A 22,836-nucleotide genomic window follows, 5' to 3' on the forward strand; every position below is an offset into this window, starting at 1 on the left:
GGAGATTAATTCAGAACAGAGACTTTGTTGAGATTTCCACAGTGTATGTTGATACTTACCGAGAAGCCACCCATCCCGCGAAGCACCTGCCTGCAGTCTATTCCCTACACTGCTGTGTGCCAGGATGAATGAATCATGGGTTGACCCAGGCCACCGTGCCACTAAATTTGTCAGAAGCAAGTTTGAGTCGGAAATGACTTGCACGTTAACTGAATGCACATTTTTTCGGTTAACGTAGACAAACTCATTCTGACTTGGAGCCCTTATAGCAACGTGAGTGCAGTCAATCGCGCCGATTACATTTGGGAAACCTGTTGATGCTGCAAATTGCCTTTTAATGTTGGCCTGTTCCCCTACAGTGTATGGAAACTTTATGTATCGACTGCTCATTTTTATAATGCCATCCAAAACGGCAGGCATTACATTACTCAGCGATGGCTGAGATATTCCAGACCTAAAATGGAATGTAACAACTTATTGAAACCCACTGAGTGTTGGGCTGGAACATGTCAGCTTAGATTAAATTAAAATTACCTGTCGGCTAATTCCCGCTGGAAAGAGCCGGTTGCCAGAATCCCGAGAGTTGTCAGCACCTGCATATGCGCGGGTATGGCATGGTTCCGGCGGGTTGATCGCTCCAACACTGGGCCCAACTCAGCACATAGATTTAAGAGCACTGCTCTAGGAAATCTAAATCGGCATATCAGCCAGTCATCATCGTTGGCCAGGAAATCTTGATGGTCTCTAAAAACTCTCTCCATCCTGATCCTGCCGTTTGCGTAATCTTCAAGGAGTGCCAGCGCATCCATTGTGAAGTTCTGCATTACGCACGGTCGTAATTCACCTATTTATGTTTACTCAGTAATTACACTCATTACTACACACCTTGTCACAATTAGGCTTCTGTGAACAAATGAGTGCATTTGCTTTACGATCAAAACAAGTAAGACCATACTGCACTGACAACATTAAATTCCTATGGGGTGCCTATAAGTCGGCTACAGGTATGATTTCAGGAACGCATCTATATTTCAGGCTTCTGTGTTTATGATTCTATGGCACTAGTGTCGGATATGATGGCATGATGGCATGATGGCATGCATGAATGAAGGTGAAGTTCATCACCTCACCAGCAGCACCGCCAGTTTCCCGTCTCCAAAATGTTCGTAAGCAAGTTTCAGAGTTTACGTACCGGTACGCACATTTTCCCGCCACGTTAGTTTTTATAAATCAGAAACTTTCCGTAGAAAGTCACTTACGCCGCTTTTTGTGCGTAAGCAAGCTTTATAAATGAGCACCCTGATCTGTGTTCCAGTTATAAGAATGTGAATGTTTAAACATGTTTGCTCCAGTAACTTTTCACCTGCCCATTCAGTTATATCACGTGACAGTTTTTTTAAACAATGCATCTATATTACATAAATGTGAGCACTCCTGCGAATAGAAAATAAAACCCTGTTGTGTTTTCAAGCCATTACTACATGACATGAGAAACACAAAAAGGGAATAAAACTTAGTGTGTGTGTGAGTGTGTGCCTATGCATGCCTGTTAGAAAATAATTATACGAGTGGAAAGTTTATGTATAGCTTTGGTCCTTTTACATGTAAAAAGTGGGGACTATGTGTGGCCGCTCAGTAAGCTTTGATTGCCCTTTTCACACAGCCCAATCAAGGCTGGACTGCTGCAGCTTTATAGACCCTGGCAGCAGTTTGCAAGGTACAGAGTGGAAATTGTGGGTGAGAGTTTATGCACTAATAATGTGTGCCATTTGAGCTCAGAAGTTGTAATTTTCCAATACCATTGCTTTTTCGTGGGTACGTGTTTTGCTTCAGCTTTTCACCAGATTTCATTGCGTTGCTTTTAATTTTGCTAACAGATAAACAGAAATCTGACGGACCACAAATAGTAGCAGTTACATAACCTATTTGGCAGAGGTCATAATAGAATTAAGATGAAAAAAAGTGAATAAGTTTTAATGCATGTGAATCTAATACCAGTCTTAAATTTTTTAATGAGTGCAATTTGAAATAATTTGAAGTTACAGTGCTTATGTATATATATATATATATATATATATATTTTTTTTTTTTAACTCATTCCTACACCATTGAGTAAATTTGGCTGTTCTTATAAAAGGCCCATTTGCTACATAAAACTACCTTGACTGCTCTTTCTATAGCCTCAATACTACTGATCCCCCCAGAGATGTGCCCTGTTTTTTGAGACATATTAAGTCTGGGGAAAAAAAAACAAAAAACAAAAAAAAAAAAACATTGAAGTATTGCAGCCAAATATGATAAATGTGGTATAAATATAACTTGTGCTTTGGGAGGTAATAGACAGAGAGACCAAGAAACATTACATTACAGAGCAGGCAGAAAAGTCGATTTTTGAAATACATCATAAAAGTAGCCTTGAGCTGAGATTTCAGTTTATTGTTTAACTTGAACTACATATGTAGTTCAAGTGAAGCAACTGGTAACTGTGGGGCACATTTTCCACATACAACCAACCTTTTTGTTTTGATGAATGTTTAGAAAAACATAAAGACACATAAAGATGACAAATTATTGTTGGAAGAATCTAATGCAGCCAATCCATCAAACACACATTTGCCTTTCATACAAACCAAGAATGCTTATGACAACTGTCACTCCTTCTCCATGCTGTGATCCATGATATGATCACAATGCTCATACATCCTGGACAATTCACAATCAATCTTTAGAGCCCTGACAACAGAGATAGATGGAGGCTTCTAGTTTGTTTTTTGTCTTTTCTACTTTTATAAGAACACTCCTCATCCATCTTGCCATCTATCATGCTTTTCCCCTTTAGAAGCAGCTGAATGATGTTTATCAAAGGTAGCAGTAGATTCTCAAAGCATTACCTGAACATCAAATTGATTGAAAACATGTGCAGAGATGCAAGTCACTCTCCACATTCCCTCTACATTTTCAGATGTCGATAACAGCAGAAAGAAGGGGTCCTCTTTCAGTCAATCTTTGACAGGTGTCTGAAAGACCTTTAAGAGCAAGCTGAGCAATTCCTTTTTTTTTTTTTAAAGTCTTGCTTAAAACTACACACACCAACATACATAAAGACACACTTACAGACTCACACAGTGACCTTGTCAGGAGTGATAACCATCATGTGAAGAGAGCAACACACATCTGTGCTTCTCCTTTCCACCTTGGGTTTGGCAAGAAGGCATATCAAGTGGTTCTTAGAGATGCCAAATGAAGAGGCCGGATTGCCAGACTTTTGGAGACATAAATGCAAATTTAGGGGTCATGAACAATTTTTTAAGCCTTGTCAATAGAATAAACATGTCTGGCACCAGTCAGACTGCTGGAATTTTAATGGGGTTCCTTTATTCACTTACAAAGACTGGAGTCATCAATTTCTGGATAAACTATTACACACAAAATATTTTTAAATTAGCTGAAAGTATCGGTATTGCTCAAAACAGGGATGGCAAAAAGCATGCAAGTACACACACACACACACCCACAAAAACACAGGGACACATCAACATCTCTTACTGTTTCATTAGAAAGGGTAAAAAAAGCACAAAGATGAAAAGGAGTCCACAAATCAGAGCAATCTAACACACTCAGTGCTTTTGAAAATATGCAAATACAAACACAGCATTCCTTTATTGTCCCAACCTGTTTAGTGTTTTCTGATGAAGAGGAGACTAAAGCCTTGGCATGAACAAAAGCCTGGGAGATAGTCACACTACAACACGCCCATATATGACTCTGCTTGGCCAGATTCTTTTGTCTAGGCAGTCGTTTTTGATCTGTGTTACACAGCGTTGTCATTAACACAGGTCGGAACACAGCAGATTCATCTGAAATGTTGGCAAGAAGTCAGTAATGTGATTCCTACAATCCAAAGTGCTCCGAAGATGGATGTGATGCTCTTTCTCTTGTGATGCAAGAAAAACACACTGTATTCTCTTGTTCACGTTGCACGGTAGAAAGGAAAAAAAAAGAATGCAAATACCTTACTGACTGAAGATGGGAATAATCAGTTTTGTTTAGGATGTGCCTTTAAATAAATCCCACAGTGAAAGAAGGATTTTAAGTTGTTTTGTTGTTGTTTGTTTTTGTTTTTTTCTTCATGGATCCACATATATTATTCTATGATTTATCATTCTCTCATTTGGCAATGGCCAGTATTTGTGTGGGACATCATGACTGGAGACAATGTTGTTTACTAGAAATACACACAATATGTAAAACAGCAATATGCTGTATATTTGGGCAAACTGCTACATGAAGGAATCCTCAAAGCTGTATATGCAGAACTTGAAAGAACAGGTGAGCTCAATACCTTAATTTTCTGCATATTGTGCACTTCATGGATTTAGATAAATTTGCAAGACTGGAAGAGAAGAGATTAATTCAAAATATGTACGATTATTTGTACAATACACACCCACATACATCACACAATTCCACAACGCTTTTATCGTTTACTGAGCCTGCAGTAAAAGATCTGAGGTTATGCTGGTCTGGCATTCAGAGCGTATTCACAGATAAAAGAGAATTGCTCTATTTATATTTTACATTAACTATCTCATCTGCCGTCTTTGTTAGGGATGAGCCTTTCATATATATTTTTAACTTCCTCTAAAACCGATGTGACACAGTTGTAAAACACCAGCAAAAAAATTAATAAATAAATAAAAAACACTGTACAATTACATTTAGCTTGGCTTAGAGGGGATGTTTATCATCTTGACATGTCATCAGCACACTGCAACATGGCCACAGTGGAAAAAAACACAAGCACATCTGTTCATTCAATGCCGCATCCTGCTTCACCTTATTTAAAGCTACCTGACTACATACCACATGTTTTGTACAGGATACTCAAATGCTTCACTTCCCCAGGTCTCAGAAATGTGTTGACTCCTCCCAGACATCATGTGTCAATCTGCTTAGTGGGGCTCTAACAGTGTGTGAAGCTCAGATCAAAGGCATGCCACTTTAAATGCTTAGCCTTTGGTGAAAGTGGGAAGGGGACAGACTTCATAGGAAAGAAACAATTAAAGTGGGCCATGAATTTTACACTGTTCAGTGAGCCTCAGTGCAAAACAGGTTCACATCAGGGGGTGTATAACTGAGACTATAGCGTTAAATAGTCAAAACAAGACATCCTCCCATACATGTAACAACTCACAATAGCAGCAAATGAAAAGGCTGACTTATAGCACCGAACAATCTCTTGAACACTACTAGTCATGGACTTTTTTAAGGTAAATCATAATCCCCACAGACATCCAAGGACAGGTACTCTTAAAGGCATGCACAATCCACAGGACTAGATGCTCTTAAGGGTCAGCAACTAAAACCACCAGCCTCCTAATTAGCATGTAAAGATTGAATGGATGATACAAGCCTATTCTTCTCCCCCTCTCTTTCTTTTTTCCTACATCTCCTATGTTTTTCATATAAATGACTCCTCATCCACATCCTCTGGCTCACCTCAAAAAAAAAAAAAAAAAAAACCTAATTGTACAGGACACAGAGAACAGACTATAAAAACCATTTGGTACAGTTCTTTTTGGCTTGTTAATGCATCAGCTCAAATACATACATAGAATAATATATACATAAGAAAAATAAAATATCGACTAAGAATTTGACATGCACAAATAACATTCTTATAATTTTTCAACGGACAGCATAGGTGTCTGATTTTTTTTAGTTTGTTTTGTTTTTTTTTGTTTTTTTCCTTAAACACCTCCTTTGCTTAAAAGCAGAAACATAGCCTAATAGCCAACACAGCACCTCTGACTTTGTTGGCTATGGTAGGGGAGGGGACATAGTGTTTTAGTTGTACTGCACCCAGGCAGGAGTTGGCGAATCGAGATACTGTCCATTCATTTCCCATTACCCTCTGTACTTCAAATCAATAGTTAATTACCGCCACAAATGCTCGTCTTATCCAGCTGGAGAATTGGACATCTCAGGGCAGGTTGAAATTTGCCTGGAAGAGGAATTTAGTGTTACACAGGGTGAAAACTGTCCTCCTCCCACTACTGCTACTTATTGGCCCATCAGTGTCCCTCTTGGAAATTGGCATTCCATTCCATTCCACAGACACTTAATTTTTCTCCAACATACTTTCTGTCTCTTAATAACACAGACACACACATTCATGCACAATTTCTCTGCTACTCCCTTATTAAGAGAGCAGTGTTTAATAGGAGATTACATTTATGGTGAAGAAAAGTCCAAGCGAATGATGAAATATATCCACAAGTCTTGAACCCAGGAAAAGAACTGGCACCAATTCATTAATAATGGGACAAACCCCAGGTCCAAATTGTTAGCTCTCCATCTCTTTTCCAGCTCATTTCTTTTCCACACGAAAAAAGCTTTGTGTATGCATAGTTGAATGTATCACAGTCCATACACATTGTGAGTGTATGTATATGTGTGTGCCTGTGAGCTTGTTGGTCCCTGGGAGAAACAGCCTGCGGAGGAGTCGGCTTTTATTTAATCAGAATTGGAGCAGCTTCTACCAACATTCAATAATTTCAGCCTTTAATTCCTCTGAGTGCTGGAGACGCTGCATCCTTTGGCCTGCTAATTCACTTTAAATGCAAAATCTACCACTTTTTTTTTCTTTTTTCCATATATTGGAAACCTCAAGTATTGCAGATGGTAACTGGACATTGGATTAGTAAAATAAACAGGATTTGTAGTTATCAAGTGTGCACAGTGAGCAAAACTGAAACACATATCAATTAATAGATGATAATAGAGTTAAAAAAGTTTCCCACACAATGAAAGTCAGAAAGCCACTGAAACATCATACCTGCCTTTCTCTCAGTCTCTCGTCAGCATCTGACCTGCCAGCCTTTAATTGTAGCCTTTAAGCTTTGGCCTTGAGCCTTAAAAGTCATATTAAATCATTCTTGGCCTGACTGAAAAACAGATCTCATTATATCAATCATAACTGAAGCTCTTTGTTCTTACAATCCCAGAACCCCAACCATCTCTTTACCTTCTTCCTGTTCTTGACTGCGCTGCAGCTATTACATCTTTTGGAGGACAAGCTCATATTTCACTTTTCTCCCCTTTAGCAAACCTTGCAGTGCTTCATAAACGCATCTGTTTTTAACCATAAAAACGTATGGGAGGAAGGCAGGTGAGGGTGGGAGGCAGAGGAGTAAAGAGGACGAGAAGTTTGGAGAAAGAACCAATTATTTCCAGGCAGAAAGGTTTTGGAGACGAGGGTGGAGACCTTGCAACTGCTCACAGATTTAATTAAAAAGAACAATCTGGCAGGGAAGAAGAAACAGTGAGTTAACAACAGGCTTTTGTGGACCTGGACCAGTCGGAGTTGGTGACCGCAGGATTGGAGTGGACAGGGGCTTAAGGGGCCAGGGGGGTGGAGAAGAGGTGGTAGAAGGGGGGGATGTAAGTATAGAGGTCTCAGGAGCCAGGCTGCATGAACGCTGGGAAATAAAACTAAATGACTGATTGTTCTTCTCACCTCTCAATTTAACAAATATTGCAGAGGTTTCCTTTTCCTACTGAATGAACAGCTGTCACCCAATGAGTAAGCCAGGTGATAATGGAAAGGAAAAGAAAAAGCCTCTAAAGCAGAAAAAGAATGAGAAAAAGCACATTTTTCACACCATCATCCCTGAGTGGTGGGGTTAGCTGGGTCACTGCAGCCAATCAATTACTAGCATTGCCATTTTCCACTAGGCGTGGCTTAGAGGGCTATCTTTCCGCCTGTGCTCCTGTGCACATCAAGCCTCCGTATAGTGTGTGTTTGTGGATGCAGGTCTTTGTCCATGCTGGGTTTACACCATTTGAGAAAACCGGTTTTAAAGCAAACAGATGACTCACACAGTTTGAGGTTGAACTGTGTCACAAGCGTACCTGCTTCCTCTCCTGTGCTCTAATATGTTACGTATGTCTCTGATGCCATAGGTCTGCTTATCCGTGAGATTTGACAGATAAGGCCTCGGTGCTCGTCCCACAGTCTGCCACCTGCTCTGATAAGGGCCAAGCACGAAGCAAGACGGGTGGAACCTAACACTGCTGATAGTATCTCAATGACCAATCTCTGAACACAGGAATGTGTGGAAGACACAGGGAAACAACATGGTCGAGAACATGAGATATCTGCACACAAGTTCCCAATCTGGAATTAAAATCAAATAAAGACACAAACATGAATTCAGCATAGAACATACTGCTCTATTCCCCTGTTTTTTTCTTTTCTCCCTTGATACATTCTCACTCACTCTTACACAGAGGGTTACACAAAAAAAGTGCACATGCACAAGCTCCCAGCCTGCATCCACCATCTGGCCTTCCCAAGGCTCAGATGTCTCTGGGGTAAGGTGAGCTGTGAGGTAGACTTTATGTGCTTACATGTTATGTGTGTTAGCATGTGCGTGTGTGTGTGTGAGGGAGAGAGAGAGGGAGAGAGACAAACAGAAAAACAGTGAGGAGGCAGTGATCGTTTCATCCATGAGAGAATATTCAATATAGTATACTGCTATTTACAATAGGACATATTGTGATGGGAAAAAACTGCACAGATCACCAATTCTTACTACTCTGATTGCATGCAAGCATAAGGGTTTCATAGAAAAAAGAAAAAATAAAGGAAAATTGTGCAACACATTTACAGGACTGCAGGCATATCAGCTGCTGGCAAGAGTTTGTACTGGGGTCATCAAAGCTGCGTAGGCTGGCTAAGCGCGCCTTAACACCAAGTACTCTTTATACTGCAGGCAAAATAAAGCCCCCATAAAGGGATGAGTGTATATCTACTGGCCCAGTCAGCCATACTGGTTTTATCATGATGATACAAGAACACACAAAGCAGTAGAAAACAAATGAAAAATGGAATTCTAGCTCAGGTTTTCCCATGTCAGTTGCAGTAGTGCTCGTAGCCAAAATACACTCAGATGAATCCTCAACACAGATCCTTCATGTCTTTTCAGCCCTATCACCTCCGCCCACTTTTAAATGTTGAAAAGTTATTTTTATTCTTCTTTTTCACAATAATTTGAAATGAGAGAGCAGAGGAAAGGAAGAATTTTGCATTTACATTCATTAGAGACTTTATTTTAGCCTTGCAAGGGGATTTTACATTGAAACAACCTCAGTTGGGATAGCAAAAAAAAAATTGTATGATTAGAGTCTGATAAGAAATGTTGGACCAGCCTAAGTACCAGCGTGATACATCAAATGAAGCATAATTCAGCAAATGTATTTCCTAGCTGGACTTTCAGTGATATTTTAATGAAAACAATCCACTGTTCTGATTAAAAGATGTGAGGAAAAGACGACTGATAGGCCTGTCAGTGGTCACTTCATCCATACAATACAATACAGCCCATGAACGGGTCATTTTAATATGTGATAATAGCAGATGAACCACTGTGTAGTAGACTGCAGATAAATGTCTGCTTTGTGAACAACATTGAAGCCCAGAGGTTTTCCATTTAGCCCTTTCCATCTTTGCTTTTAAGAGGCTAAAGTGATGTATAAGGGATGGAGGGGGTGGAGGCACCCTTGTTCATCACTTCATGTCAATGTCAAATTGATTTCTATAGCATATTTAAAACAACCATTTTGACTAAAGTGCTTTACTAATTAATGTAAAAAGACAATGCCCAATACATAAATTAAGTAGTACCCACAGCACTCATGTGTCACTCAAAGCTGTCAAGTTGATTCAGTTTGAAACATAACTCAAACAAAAATCCAAACCCTAAACATGGAACTGATCCAGCTGGTAAATTCTTGGCCCAAGTCTGTATTGTTCTTTCCTTATATACAGAAAAAAAACTCTACGTTTTTTTAATATCTTTGCATCAGTTGTTACAACTAGAACGTTCACACCATCAGTTGTTGTTGCATTTATGGTACTTTCTATTTTATATTCTGTTTTATCCATCAGTACTGGATTTTGTCAAACTTGAAACCTGCCCTGAGCCATCCCTACAGACCACTGACCAGTCTGAAATAACTGTGCCTTGGCTGCAAGCGATATCCCTGGACCTGGGAGGATGAATTTTCTCATGATTTTAATCTTGCAAATCTTGAAAATTCAGGTAAGAACTGCTGTTTTTGCGTAACATTTAGCCCATACAACCATATTTTAGCACAGCAATTTTCTAAATCAGAATTCCAGTAGATTCTCACAGCAAGGTCAGCTTCAGGAGGACTCCCCTGGAGCCAATATCTCACTCTAGGTTTTCTCTTTCAACACACTGTCCTTACCTCTTTAATCAACATGGCTCAGTCCTGCAGCTGATTAATCTACAGAAACATCTTTTTTTTTCTCTTCATTGTATCCTCTGAGGATAATACATTACCATACTACAATACAAGCACACAGAGGGCATGTTAACAATGTACTTTTACCCAACTCAATTCAAAAGCTGCATCTTTTTCTAACAAAAGAGCATCAAAAGCACCTACTTTATGTCAAAAAACTGACAGGGCACAGCATTCATTTACTTTCTAAGACTTGTTCACTTTCAGTCTACTCATTTGTAAAACATACATACTGTATTTCTTCTGAAACTGGCTGACCTCCTCTCATCTGTTTTCACTCATCTTTTCATCTCCCTCTGTCCATGTCTATCTTCAACTGCTTTTTCATCCCTCTGTTCCTCCTCCCTCCAGCTCCCAGTTCCAGGCTGTTAAATGTGAGGGTTTATCTAAGCCTAATTGGTTTAAGGGCAAACAGAAATAAGCAATGGCTCTGTAAGTGGAGGAGAATTACTGCTGCTGTTGGCAAGAACAATCCGCGTGCCACAGAGGCGGCAAGGAGGGAGGCAAGAGTGCAGTGGGGAGATTAGTGAAAAAAGATTGTGGGAGACAGTGTTGGGAAAAGAAATGAGGAAGAGCGGATGTGTGGAGAAAAGTATGCAGGGAAGGTGAAGACAACAGGGAGAAATGGGGAAAGAAAACAAACAGGCCTGGAAAAAATTGATGTGCATCCTTCTTCTGTTACGGCATGCATATCCCTGTTTTCAGTGTCCTCTGTGTTAAGATTTCTGCTTTTGGTTCTGCCTCTGTTACTCTTCTCTAACTTGTTGGTGAACGTACTGTATAACTTGTCTTCCTGTGTGTGGTGCTGCATCTTCAAGCAGCTGTGCCTGAGCCATAAATCGCAGCTGTTTGATCCTTCAATGCACCTCATTCAGACAAATAAACACACCATTACATACATCACTGCATATCAAGCTTCTTCCTTGTATGTCATTTTTCTACTATGCTCAGCCTTCTTCCACCTATTCATCCTTAAAATAATTTCTTTCTTGTGAATGTCATCCCACAGTTCATCAGTTCATCAATGATGTATCAGGTCTTTGCTGTGAGTGTATGTGTGAGTAGACAGAGGTTGAATAAATCATTCAATTCATCACAACTCTATCCATATGGTCTGGGTTGCTCTTTCCTCTAAAGTTACAAAGAGACACCCACACACACACCCACATGCAACCAGACAGATCAATGACACTTTATGATTATCATCTGATTTAGACTCATAATCATATTAATGGTGACAGGAGAGCCGAGGATTATGTGGTCAGTGGTTTGACTTTCTCTCTTACACACAACAATAAAAAAAATAAAATAAAAAAAAACAAAGAGCAACAGATTGGGGTTTGGCTCAGTGAAGATTTTAACCTTCCCATGGGGCAACCGCCTTTCAATTAGCAACCCAAACAAGGAAATCACTTTCATCCTTGTTACTGAGGTAACCCAGGGGCCATCTCCGTGCCCATCTGCTTCACTCTCATCTCATCTTTTGAGGCAAAAATCACACAACCCTTTCCCTCGCAGGGAAATTTTACTCCTCCCCTTCATCCACCACTCATCTCTCATCCGTTTGCTGTCAGTTCATTTAGAGTAAACATTTGAACCTCAAAATATCCATTCTCGCAGAGGTAGCAATTTGGGCCTGGGCTTGGTATCCATAGTCTGTGTTGAAATTTGATGAGCACAAACAAGAAAGCCACCACCAAATTATAGAGCACACAGCTTGAACTGGGAACAATCAAGGAGCAGACTTACAAACGATTAGAAGAAAAACCTGCATGGGAGAAAAAGAATTCTAATTTTGCTCTTAATTTCACTTTTATGGGAATGCAGCTACGGGGAATCCAAAGTATTCCTTTGTGCCTCTTATTAGAAGGGATGAGTTACGACACAATAACATCAGTGAGGACACTATATATTCACGTTGAGAGCTGGGACATTCATCCAACAGATACTGGCTGAAGCAACAGTCAAGTGTCCAATCCCTACGGTCCGACAGCGGAAATGAAAAACATGTTTGACTGAGGAGATAGATACTGTACTAGTGGCACCAGTGCTCCTCCAGATGAGTTTGTGTCAGAAGGAAAACAAGGAAATAATGGAAAATGCAGCCAAAGACAAAAATCAGGGAGGTAAACTAAATAAAATAAAATAAAATATATATGCATCTAAGTATTTTTAAAAGTGGTTAATAGTTGTTGATTTCGATTTTGGACTAATAAAGAAAGAGAAAAAATAGATAGAAACGAACCTCGGGATAAAATCTATCATAACCGAAGACTCATCATCATCACAGTCCACAGAGAGTTGGTCTCAGCATTTCAAAATGCAAAAGAAAGATGCTCGAGGGTTTAATAGTACCCTAATTTATTTAAACAGTTTAATGAAAAACGTGACGGGAATATTCCAACTTTGACAGACTTTTGTGTCCCGCTGTGATATGCTAAATTGCTCCAGGGATAAAGAAGATCTAAAGTAACAACATTCAGAAAAAAGACTACTTAAATCCTGCACTTTTGTTGAAAGTAACTCGCCAATAAAACAAATTTTATCACAAAGCTACAATTGTTTGATAGCGTTTAAATAGCACGCAGTACTGTTCTTCACTAGAACTAGGTTTTAAGTGATAATCAGCCGGACCGGATGATGCTACTCCGAAATAAAGGGATAACCACAGAAATCTGCTGCGATCCACGTGTATTACATCCCTGAATGCCGGAGACGCAGCGCTGTCCAACAGAAGCCGTTGCGAGCATCCCCGCTGCAGCGCGCGCTTTGGACAGGAGCATCTCCATATCTACAGCAAGTGGACTATAGTCTCAGATTCTTATTTACCTTCCATTGCAGAGGATGTGGTGACCAGCACGCATATAAGCGCTAACAAATCCACTGTCATGGCAGAAGGGTAGTCTCCACAGCCTGTCCCCAAATAACCAAGACGCACGGTGCGCGTCAAAAGAATCCCTCGGTTGTCAGAGCGGTACTCCAGAAGAAAGTCTCTGTTGTGAGTCACATTTCAAGCCGTAGTAAACAATGTGTGACAATCAGCGCAAGGGAAAGGCAGAGTGTAGGGGCTGAGGGGTGCGTGGAGCAGAGTGGGGGGGGAGGGGGGTGTCGGAGGAGTGGGTGGGGAGACCCATTGCCTCCCCACAGCCCCATTAGAAGGCTGGGGCCAATCAACGACTGGTAGCTGAAATTCAGTAACCAATGGCCAAGCCGATGCCCCGCCCACCTCGCATTGTCAAAACACAAAACTTTTCCTTGACCTATTTGAAGGGGTGTCCGCTGCACTGAAGGGAAATAACGCCGCCAGTCGGTTCGCTGCTGCTACTGCATACCAAATGGACCCCAAAGGCAAGCTCTCCCCCATGGGAGGCCATCTAAAACGTCTATCATGTGTTTAGTGAACCGCTTAGTGAATTTAGTGATTCAAAATAATAATGCTGTTAACCAGTATATCCATCGAAATTCTCCCATAGGGCTTTGCCCAGCTTGAAAGTGTGAATTAGTTCAACTTTGAGCATGTCTTTTAAAAAAAAACTGTTGGGAATGTTTGTTTTTTTTTTTTTGTTTTTTTTTAGAAGGAACCTTGCAGCTCTAAGCATGACATTCCCTTCTCCATCTCCCACTGCTCAGACAAGTGCTAAACCCATTTGCATTGAAAATGTCATTTAATGGCTTCAAATAAATTCAGCTGCACCTCCAAATGATATTAAACAGGCACTGCACATCAGCTCCCTCCCTTTGCCCCCCTCACCCCCTTTTGTGTGTGCGTGTGGTGCAACAGATGGCATGCACAATGGGCTTTTCCCTGCAGGGACACAGAGGACCAAAGTCTGCTTCAACTGAGGAAGAGGCAGTTCCCACCCTGTAGCCCACAACCATACACCTGTCTTGGGCTAGATATGTCCCACAAGTCCCTAGAGGTGAAGAACTGGGATGGAGTTGTTAATCTTCAACCTTAGCAGGGCTGGTTTTTCCCCGGGCCAGTGAATGGCCTAATACTTCAGTGCTGTCCCTCTGCAGCACAGTGGCCCAGATACATATTAGCTGCTTTATTTTTTATTAGCTTAAAGGATAACTTGGGATTTTAATCAAGTACAGCGACTTGCAGCATTGATACGCTCAGTTTAGAGCTTTGGAAACACATACAAAGTTTCTGCTATTGTAAATAAGGTAACAGAAGAAGAACTTTTTTTTAAGGTACTCAGAGAGCGCAGACCTCCGCCAACCCATTGTATTTTTTATTTATTTTATTATTATTTTTTTATTTTTTATTTTTTTGCCAATGGCTGTGGCCATTACTGTTTAGTTAGAACCTCTAATGGCAAATTATCCCTGTTTCTACATAATGAATAACTTTAAAGCATTCCTGGATCCAGGCAGTGATCCGGATCACCCCCAAAATCTAATCACTTGTTCCTTATTCCATTTCTGAGACTACCTGAAAATTTAATCAAAATAATTCCACAACTTTTGTTGTTGTTCTTGTTGTTGTTATGTCGCTAACAGACAGACAGAGTGACAAACAAACTAATGTTGCCAAAAACATAACCTCCACCTTGGCAGTGGTAACAAACCACAACTATTGGCTCCTAGCTGCCAACAATTCAAAATGTTCAAATAATTACTGCTCCTTAAAACAGGATAATATTGAAACAGATAGATGCTTGTTTTAGCTAGAAGGTGTAGGTCAGCTTGAGAGTGGACCAAGAAAACTTTTTGTCTAAATTTGTGACGCATTACTGACAAGGCTTTTACCTCAGTAGCTCTGCTGGGATGGTGCACTGTTGCTGTGCATTTATGAAATGTACTAATAAAGTGTAAAACCTTTTTGGTATCGACACTACAAAATATGGCAATAAATGTTTGCAAAATAATATCTAAACAAAGTAGCCATGACAGAAAAAAAAAGATGGTGAACAAATTCAGTGAAAGAACAGCTTTCTAACTGCTAACCACAGGTCAGAGCTAAAGAAATGAAATAAAATGAAACAGAGCATGAAAACCACCCAAAAATCTCACCATCAGACTTTTTAGTAACAATCAGCAAAAACCACAGCAAGCAAGAATGGGAAAAGTTACGGTGCTCCTCAAAGTCAAGAAGGTTTTCTCTTTCAGCAATATAGGCCTTTCCAAGTTATGTGCCAACTAATAGTCTTTCCTCATATATAAAAAAAAGAACAGTCTTAACCAGCGAGCAAATCTTCTGGCAAGTCCTAATGTCTTTTTCACCCACACAGATATCAGCTGAAAATCAGCATCAGTTAGCTAGTAGCTGAGCACCTAATAGCCATTTACTGGCATTCTACACTTCTTTGTTAGAACACATTACAATGCTAAAACCTGTATGGTGACAACAAATGGGATGAAAACAAACTCAGCTGCATTCAAATGCATATTATGCCAGCATTAATTCATTTTGTCTGAGGCATCTTAGACAAAGCATCGTGGGTGTTTTGAGATTGCAGAGGATACACAGAAGCCGTCTTGAAATTTCTCAGAATGAAAAACGGAGTTGTTTGAAGGATCACTGATATTGGTTGAGTCCTTCAGTGAAATTTGATGGTGTGGCACCAGAAACAGCAGCTGCTAAGGAGCGTTTCTAGTAATTTATCTACTACAAACAGTAGCAAGTTGTAATAATTACCAAAGAAAATGTTCTTTTGTGCTCATACTTCTGCATCAAGTTATTATTTTTTATTTTATTTTGGAATGGTAAACGATATATAACTAAAAGAAAACCTTTAATTGCTGGAAGTGCTACAGAAATTATCTTAATTTTTTTTTTTTTTTTTTTTTTAGATTTTTGCATGCCACATTCTGGAAAATCAATTTAATTGAAATGTGTGCAGCATTTTCCAACCAGTCTAACCTTTTCGACTGTGTTTCTCTTTCATGCCCCTTAGTGATTCAACTCTGAACCTCCACAATGACAAAAATGAAACACTGTAAATGAAAGATGACTCACACATAATAAATGGTTGTTCTAGTTGTGGCCAACTGATGAACTGGGGCAGACACAGGGCTTCAGGAGCATCGGGCAGTGGTTTCTAACCTGGGAAAATAGTTGATGAGGGCATTTGTCATTTTTAATGGTGTGATGACGAGTGGCACTAAAGTGAGGCATGGCACAGCACAGCATGGCCCCTGGCGTTGGCTGGTTTGCTGGCCTCTTGTAGCCATCTAGTCTTATTTTTCACCAGAGCACTCGTCATCACCCACGCCTCCACAGGTCGTCTCCACATATAGGAGAAAGCTTTCCCTGTTTTCAGTTCACACCCTGGGGAGGAGGAAGGAAGGAAGAGCATGAGGGAAGAGAGGAACAATAGTTCTGCTGCTGTGGCACATCCTCCCTCACAAAAACACAGAGATAAACAACCACATGCAATAACACACACGTGTGCAGTTGTTCAGCCATTCAGTACAACAATAATGATCCACACAAAGCCTCACAAGCACTTTCGAGCTGCAGTTTGAGAGGCTCAACCCAATACCAACACAGAACCCAAATACATTGTCGAGAGCCTATTTGTTCTCTCTGTGGCCTAATTCTTTTCTGTGTGGCTGAGTGCAGTATCCCAGGTCTTTCTTCTAGGACCAGATTCATGACAGAATAAAATGGTAACCTCCCCAACAAGGGGAATCTCTGACTTGAGTTTGATTAAACGTATTGTTATGCTGTGCAGCCTATGAACTGACCCTGAATTTATTGAGCTTTTGACCTGTAAACATCCAACCCGCATCTAACTCTCCATGACCAATGTGCCATGACCTTTACATTTCTACTCTCTGTCTCCTGCTTCCTGGTTTCTGGGGGAAAAACATACTGTTTTTTAGTTGAGTCAGGCAGGAAATACAAAGTAGTGTGGGGCTTGTTTTATACTGACAACACTGAAAGAAACAGAAGAACAGGGGTACAAATAGAAGACTTTTTAGGAAGAAATACAAGGGAAATACAGCTCGTTATTTAAATGTGGGGATACTGAAGGGAAAAGAGTGAGGTACAGTTTGTGACAACCAGGCATATTTGCCATAAAATGGTGTAGGATTTTAATAGTACAGAATGAGAAATTCAGAAACAGACATGAAGGAAAAGGAAAATTTCTCAGAAACAACAGAAGCTGAGAAGATTTGTCTTGTGAGGAATACAAATGCATGAAAATGAAATGCCTAAGTCAATATGGGGGCAGAGGAGAGACTCAAGTGACAAAGGAGTGCAATGCTACACCCACCCTGAGGATATAGACTGGTTATCAGGCCAAGTTTAGGCTTCATCCATCTTCAGAAGTCTGTGCACTAGCTACTGACAATATGAGTACAGACCGAGGGCTGAATACAGATGTGCTTTGGACCAGTGTTGCCCAAATAGAGGGTCAAGACTCACCAGTGAGACCAAAATACATCTGGACTTTGTGGGTCACAGCTCAAGAGAGGTGTAGAAAGTAGGTTCATTTCAGAGAGTGGATGAGATTGGCTGGTTTGCTTAAAATTTGTTTTTAAAGACTGCTGTGACAAAAGAAACCATATTTTGTTGGTGTTATATTGCAAAAAGAATTTTTCTTTCTTTTTTTTTTTTTTTTGACTCGGCCATAGAAATGTACGGAGAAAATGCAGCAATAAAAAAAGACCTCTACAAAAAGTCTTAAGGCAAGTGATATGCTTGTGGAAATTCATGAAGGAAATGAGATGCTTTATGAGTCTGAAAAGAAGAAGGGCTCTGACTGCAGGTCAGACAGGGAGACAGGGCAAGAGCTAAATAAAGCACTCTCATTAATCTGCTGCTGATGCTAAAACTGATGGTGCCTGCACCCCGCTATCAGCACATACTCACTTCACAGATATTAACAGTTCCTCTCTGACACAGAACGGCACATAAACACTGAAGACACAGGAGCTACCTGCACAAACCGGTGCAAACTGGCATGAAAATACCTTTGCACACTTGTATACACAATACAATGTTTTTGTGTAAGTACGCAAAAGCAAAGAGGGATTGCATTCCATTTCTTCTTGCTGAGACTTGTGGTGACACCCTTATTTGTTAAGTAGCACAGTTTGATTAACAAGTCTTTACTTAAATTAATTTTATACTTCAAGATCCAGCTCTTTCATTACTATTAATCCCAGTGACACAATAGGAAATTCTTGCTCGGCAGTAAAAGAGTGAGAATACTATTATCATAGTCAAGTGCATTCAGGCATGTGCATGTGTGTAAGCATATAAGAGGAAATTAGTATGAGTCAATGCTAGTTGAGGAGCCTATATTCCCGCTTTTGTTCAGTGTATGTACGTGTGCATGTGTGCTCAAATGTGCATGTTTGGTGTGGCTGATTCAAAGGGAGAAGGATTGCTAACAGATTACTGCATCAACTGCCTGACTCACTACACTATCAGTAATGTTTTCTGTTACAGAGAATAGTCTAAAGGTAAGGTTGTGCCCCTGAAAGAGTGTCACCAGCCCACAAAATATGAATGAAAGCATAAAGCAAAGGAGCGAAATATCCAGTCTCATCCAAAGTCTTCTCCAGACCCCATAATGATTCACTGATTGATTGTTTTCCTTGATGACCATAGTGATTAAGATGCATTCATTTGCTTGTGATTAGGGATCTCTAATCACAGATGAGGTTAATAGGGTTCTTCATTGTGTCTTTTGTAGCATTTAAGAAAGTTTCCTATTAACCGCGATGCCTCAGTCCCCGTCTTTGTAATGCATTTTCTATTTATGCACCAACCTTTCCTACCTTCTTCAAAAGAGGTGCCTTGACAACAATAACATTTGACACATGGTAAATTGTTTTTTTAATGGCTAAACATGTTATTATAGGCTGGTCCAATAGAAAGCCTCATAAAGTAGTTTTCTGGGTACAAAAGTAACATTTAAGAGGTGCATTTTTTAATGAGGAGAAACAAAACTAGGCTGACAGCTCATCACTTTATGTCGGATTCCAGTGACAGCCCATCCCGCTTGCTTTCTTCGAGTTGTTTGTTTCACAGGGACACTATCAAAATGCAGCCCTCCGTCTCTTCCGACCTGTCTTTTTCTCCTCTTGCTGGCCCGTGACAGATAGGTGAGTGCAATCTATCAACTTCAGTCAGCCATAGTCAGAGCCAGTGCTTTGTAAAGCCACGTATGGACAGAACACACTCAACAGTGCTCATCCCTGAGTCTGTCACATTGAATGGGATAAACATCTGCTGGTGGGGAGACAGAAGAAAATGGAGGTCAAATCAATCTGCCCTCTGCTCGCCATACACTGATTCCCTGTAGCAGGTTGACCTCTGCAACAAATGAAACTCCTGCATTGCATTTGAATATAAAGATTGTGGCCCTTCAGTCTGGTTTTAAGCCAGTGGATGAGAGTGAATGAACTCACTAGTCAACTCAAATGTTTATTTAATGATTTTTTTTTTGCTGCTTCCTCAGCTTCGAACAGAGAAGACCACCCACAACATTAGATATAAAACTTACATTGAGCGATACATAGGCTACTTTGTTCCTCACTTTGCTGTAAAACCTATTAATTTATCAAAACTACAAGAATATCTTAAAGTAAAAATTGAATTGATTAACTTGTTCATTTGAAACTGTTCCTAAGAAAACATGGACACAGCCTGTGACAAGAGTAAATGGGTAAAATTTCAGCTCTGGGTCAAAATACCTGTAATGATATTTGGAATGACTGCCCTTCAAGTATAAGCTATTATTACACTTTTATCTGTCATTTCCCCTTTAAGTTACTGTTTGGTTAAGCTTAGTCATTAAAATTGCTTGGTTAGATTCAGGAAAACATGGTTTTGGTTAGACTATACAGCATTAACCACAGGTTACACAACATATTTCTTACTTCTGTGACAAGCAACTCCACTTTCAATGTTTTACAGGAATGTGAAAGTGAAATTAAAAGCAGAGAACTTCTGTTGCCACAGTGTCATGTCATGTTTATAAGATGGTTAGAAATTTGTCTACTGGATTCCTCAGCACAAGGAACCACATAAGCAAAATTATATTAAAATTACACCAGTACATCGCGATCATTTGTCTTTGTACAAAGCACAGTGAGGGAGTGCAGGCTAATAAATAGGTTCTAAAATATGCATTTCTAAAAGAATTTGGCAGGTAATAAAAGTAAAGAAAACAGCAGACAGAGACGGCAGATTAAATGACTGGTAACAACTTTTGGACTACCAGCAGGAAAAACAAGAAAAGCAGTAATCATCCTCAATAAATGGTAGGGAGTGCCTGAACCAAAATTAAAACAACAATCCCAAACTACAGGGCTGTTTTATTTGGACTTCTGTCCATTACTGCCTGCTGTTTCACATTCTGAACATTCTGACTATACTCACAGGACATTCTGTGGCTTCTCCATTCTTCTATTTAAAATATTAACCATGTTCACAATAGCAAAAAATATTTAGAGCAAGACTCAGTCTGCTTCATTTTTGCGTTGCAAAGTCTTGCTTTAATCCTTTCCTCAACATCATTTATTGACTTCAAGTTAAAGCTGAATACCAGAGCAAGTGTCGCACAGGGACCAGCAGTCTATTTCTTGACTGCTTGCTCCCACCTGCAGCAACATAAAAACAACTCCTGCAAGATCCTGATCCAGGTGCAGTCTTCTGTCCATGAAATTAGCAATGAAAAGTTATGCATTAAAACCAGTCAGTAACAAGCCTTCCAAGATGCCTTCCACAAACCTCCACATGCAAGATCTTAAAACTGAAAGCTCATGCATACTTTTTCTCCTTTTTTACACGCACAGTGTGGTCAGGCTCATTTATAAACTATATTTATGACAGCAGAGAGAGCACATTTTTAATGCTACACCCTACATTTATGCAGAAAAAAAAACACATTCTTAAACATTAACTGGTCATCCATCATCTCAGAAAAATCAAATCAGTTCAGTCTCACCAGAAACGGTAACATAAAACGTTAATCCATACATACAAAATGAAGTAGTTTTCAAATTCTAAGATGTCACCAGTTTTCTATTTGCAGTTGTTTTATTTTCACTTGCTTTTTTTCAGGGTTAAGGTTAGTCACAATAATAAAGCATTTATTAGAACTTTGCAGCTGTCAAATTTCAAAATGGGAAAAGAACAGTATACTTTGGATCAATAGAGCATGTCTGTTTTACATCTATTTAGTTGAACCACTACTTTAAATGTTTCAAATTATTGAATAAATACATGACAGCTGTGATAAAAGTAGATTAAATCCAACATTTCAGAGAATAAAAGCCATACACGTTAGAAAGATTGTTATGCATTTGGGGCACCTTAACCTGAAGCCACAGTGTGTCTATCTCTTGAAGACTAATTCATTTCATTATCTGAGACTGACTTGCTTTAATTAAAGTTCTGTTTGATTTGCTTTGAGATTTTGCATACCCTTCCCTTATTAACTGCTCTGCCAACAGAGTGTTGTATTATGTGATTGCATTTTTATTTTTTTAATTAGTTCTGATTTTGTTTTTGTTTTTTTTTTTATTCAGTTTTTGATTTTATGCTGCATAAATGTTAAATGAATTGGTAGACACACTCAAACACACCAAATGTACAAACAAGCACAGACACAAATATGGCCTTGGTGGTGCAGAATATGATGATGTGTTTGACAGCACAACAGATCAAAAGGATTCTAAAAAGAAATAATACTAATAATAATGCAGATGCCATCAATAAAGGTCATAACCGCAGTGCTCAAACCTTTTAGCTTGGAAGGCTGAAAGTGTAAATGATAATTGGCCATGGGCCAGAAGTGCACTTGGACATTTATTATTTAGATAATGACCTCATTTCGCACATGCACACATCTACACAACAGTTATGCAGTCAAGTATACACATGCAAAAAAACAAAAGAATTAACACACTGACCTTTTGATTTTAACACTGACCTTTAAAGGCAATCTTTCCTCCCTGCATGCATCGTCAGATCAATAATCATCGCTGCCAGGTGATGCTTGGAGCATAATCGGCCTGTTGCAATTCACTGTCAGAGATACATACACGCACACACACAAACGGAACACAGCCTATGTCAAATTCTAAATGTCAAAGCCATGTGTGGCACATGAAATGTGTCAGATAGTAGTAATTATTTTTGTAATTATCACTCTTAAAACACACTGTTATTGTGGCCTGACTTGTTAATCATAACCAATTGTTAATCCTTTTTTGTGTGTGTTGTATAGTTAGAAGCTCCAGTGAGAAAAGCAATTAACAGTTCAATTTCTATCTCTCAGTGTTATTTTCTGCATTTTCCGACTGTTTCATATTGACCCTTTCAAAATTTGCTTAGACCCCTACTATGACTGAAGACAGCTCAGCCACCTCTCTTCGATTTCTTTATCCAATCAAAAGCAGATCCCATTACCACAGTTTCCTATAGTCAATGACGCCTCATTTAGATCACACTTTCTAGATCGTCGGCTCAATGAGACCTTGATGGATGACCTGTCAAATATGAATACAATATGTGCGTGTGGGGGTGCATGT

The 22,836-nt window shown here is 39.6% G+C and overlaps 1 protein-coding gene and 1 long non-coding RNA gene across 3 annotated transcripts in view; one reads left to right on the forward strand and one right to left on the reverse strand.

Annotated features, from left to right (window-relative positions):
- LOC121644230 (ephrin type-B receptor 1-B) overlaps positions 1–13,412 on the reverse strand; it is a 161,051-nt gene extending 147,639 nt beyond the window's left edge. For both annotated transcript variants that reach the window (XM_041992056.1, XM_041992055.1), the window contains exon 1: positions 13,162–13,412. In XM_041992056.1, coding sequence (XP_041847990.1) covers positions 13,162–13,222 — 61 coding nt within the window. In that variant the 5' untranslated portion in view covers positions 13,223–13,412. The remainder of the gene's footprint in view (positions 1–13,161) is intronic.
- On the forward strand, positions 353–19,214 carry LOC121644232. Its single transcript, XR_006011244.1, has 3 exons — positions 353–1,314; positions 9,531–9,534; positions 19,205–19,214. It is a non-coding gene; the product is annotated as an uncharacterized LOC121644232 (long non-coding RNA).
- Positions 19,215–22,836: the final 3,622 nt, after the last annotated feature.

Source organism: Melanotaenia boesemani, chromosome 8 (assembly GCF_017639745.1).
Source record: "Melanotaenia boesemani isolate fMelBoe1 chromosome 8, fMelBoe1.pri, whole genome shotgun sequence".
Taxonomy (NCBI): domain Eukaryota; kingdom Metazoa; phylum Chordata; class Actinopteri; order Atheriniformes; family Melanotaeniidae; genus Melanotaenia; species Melanotaenia boesemani.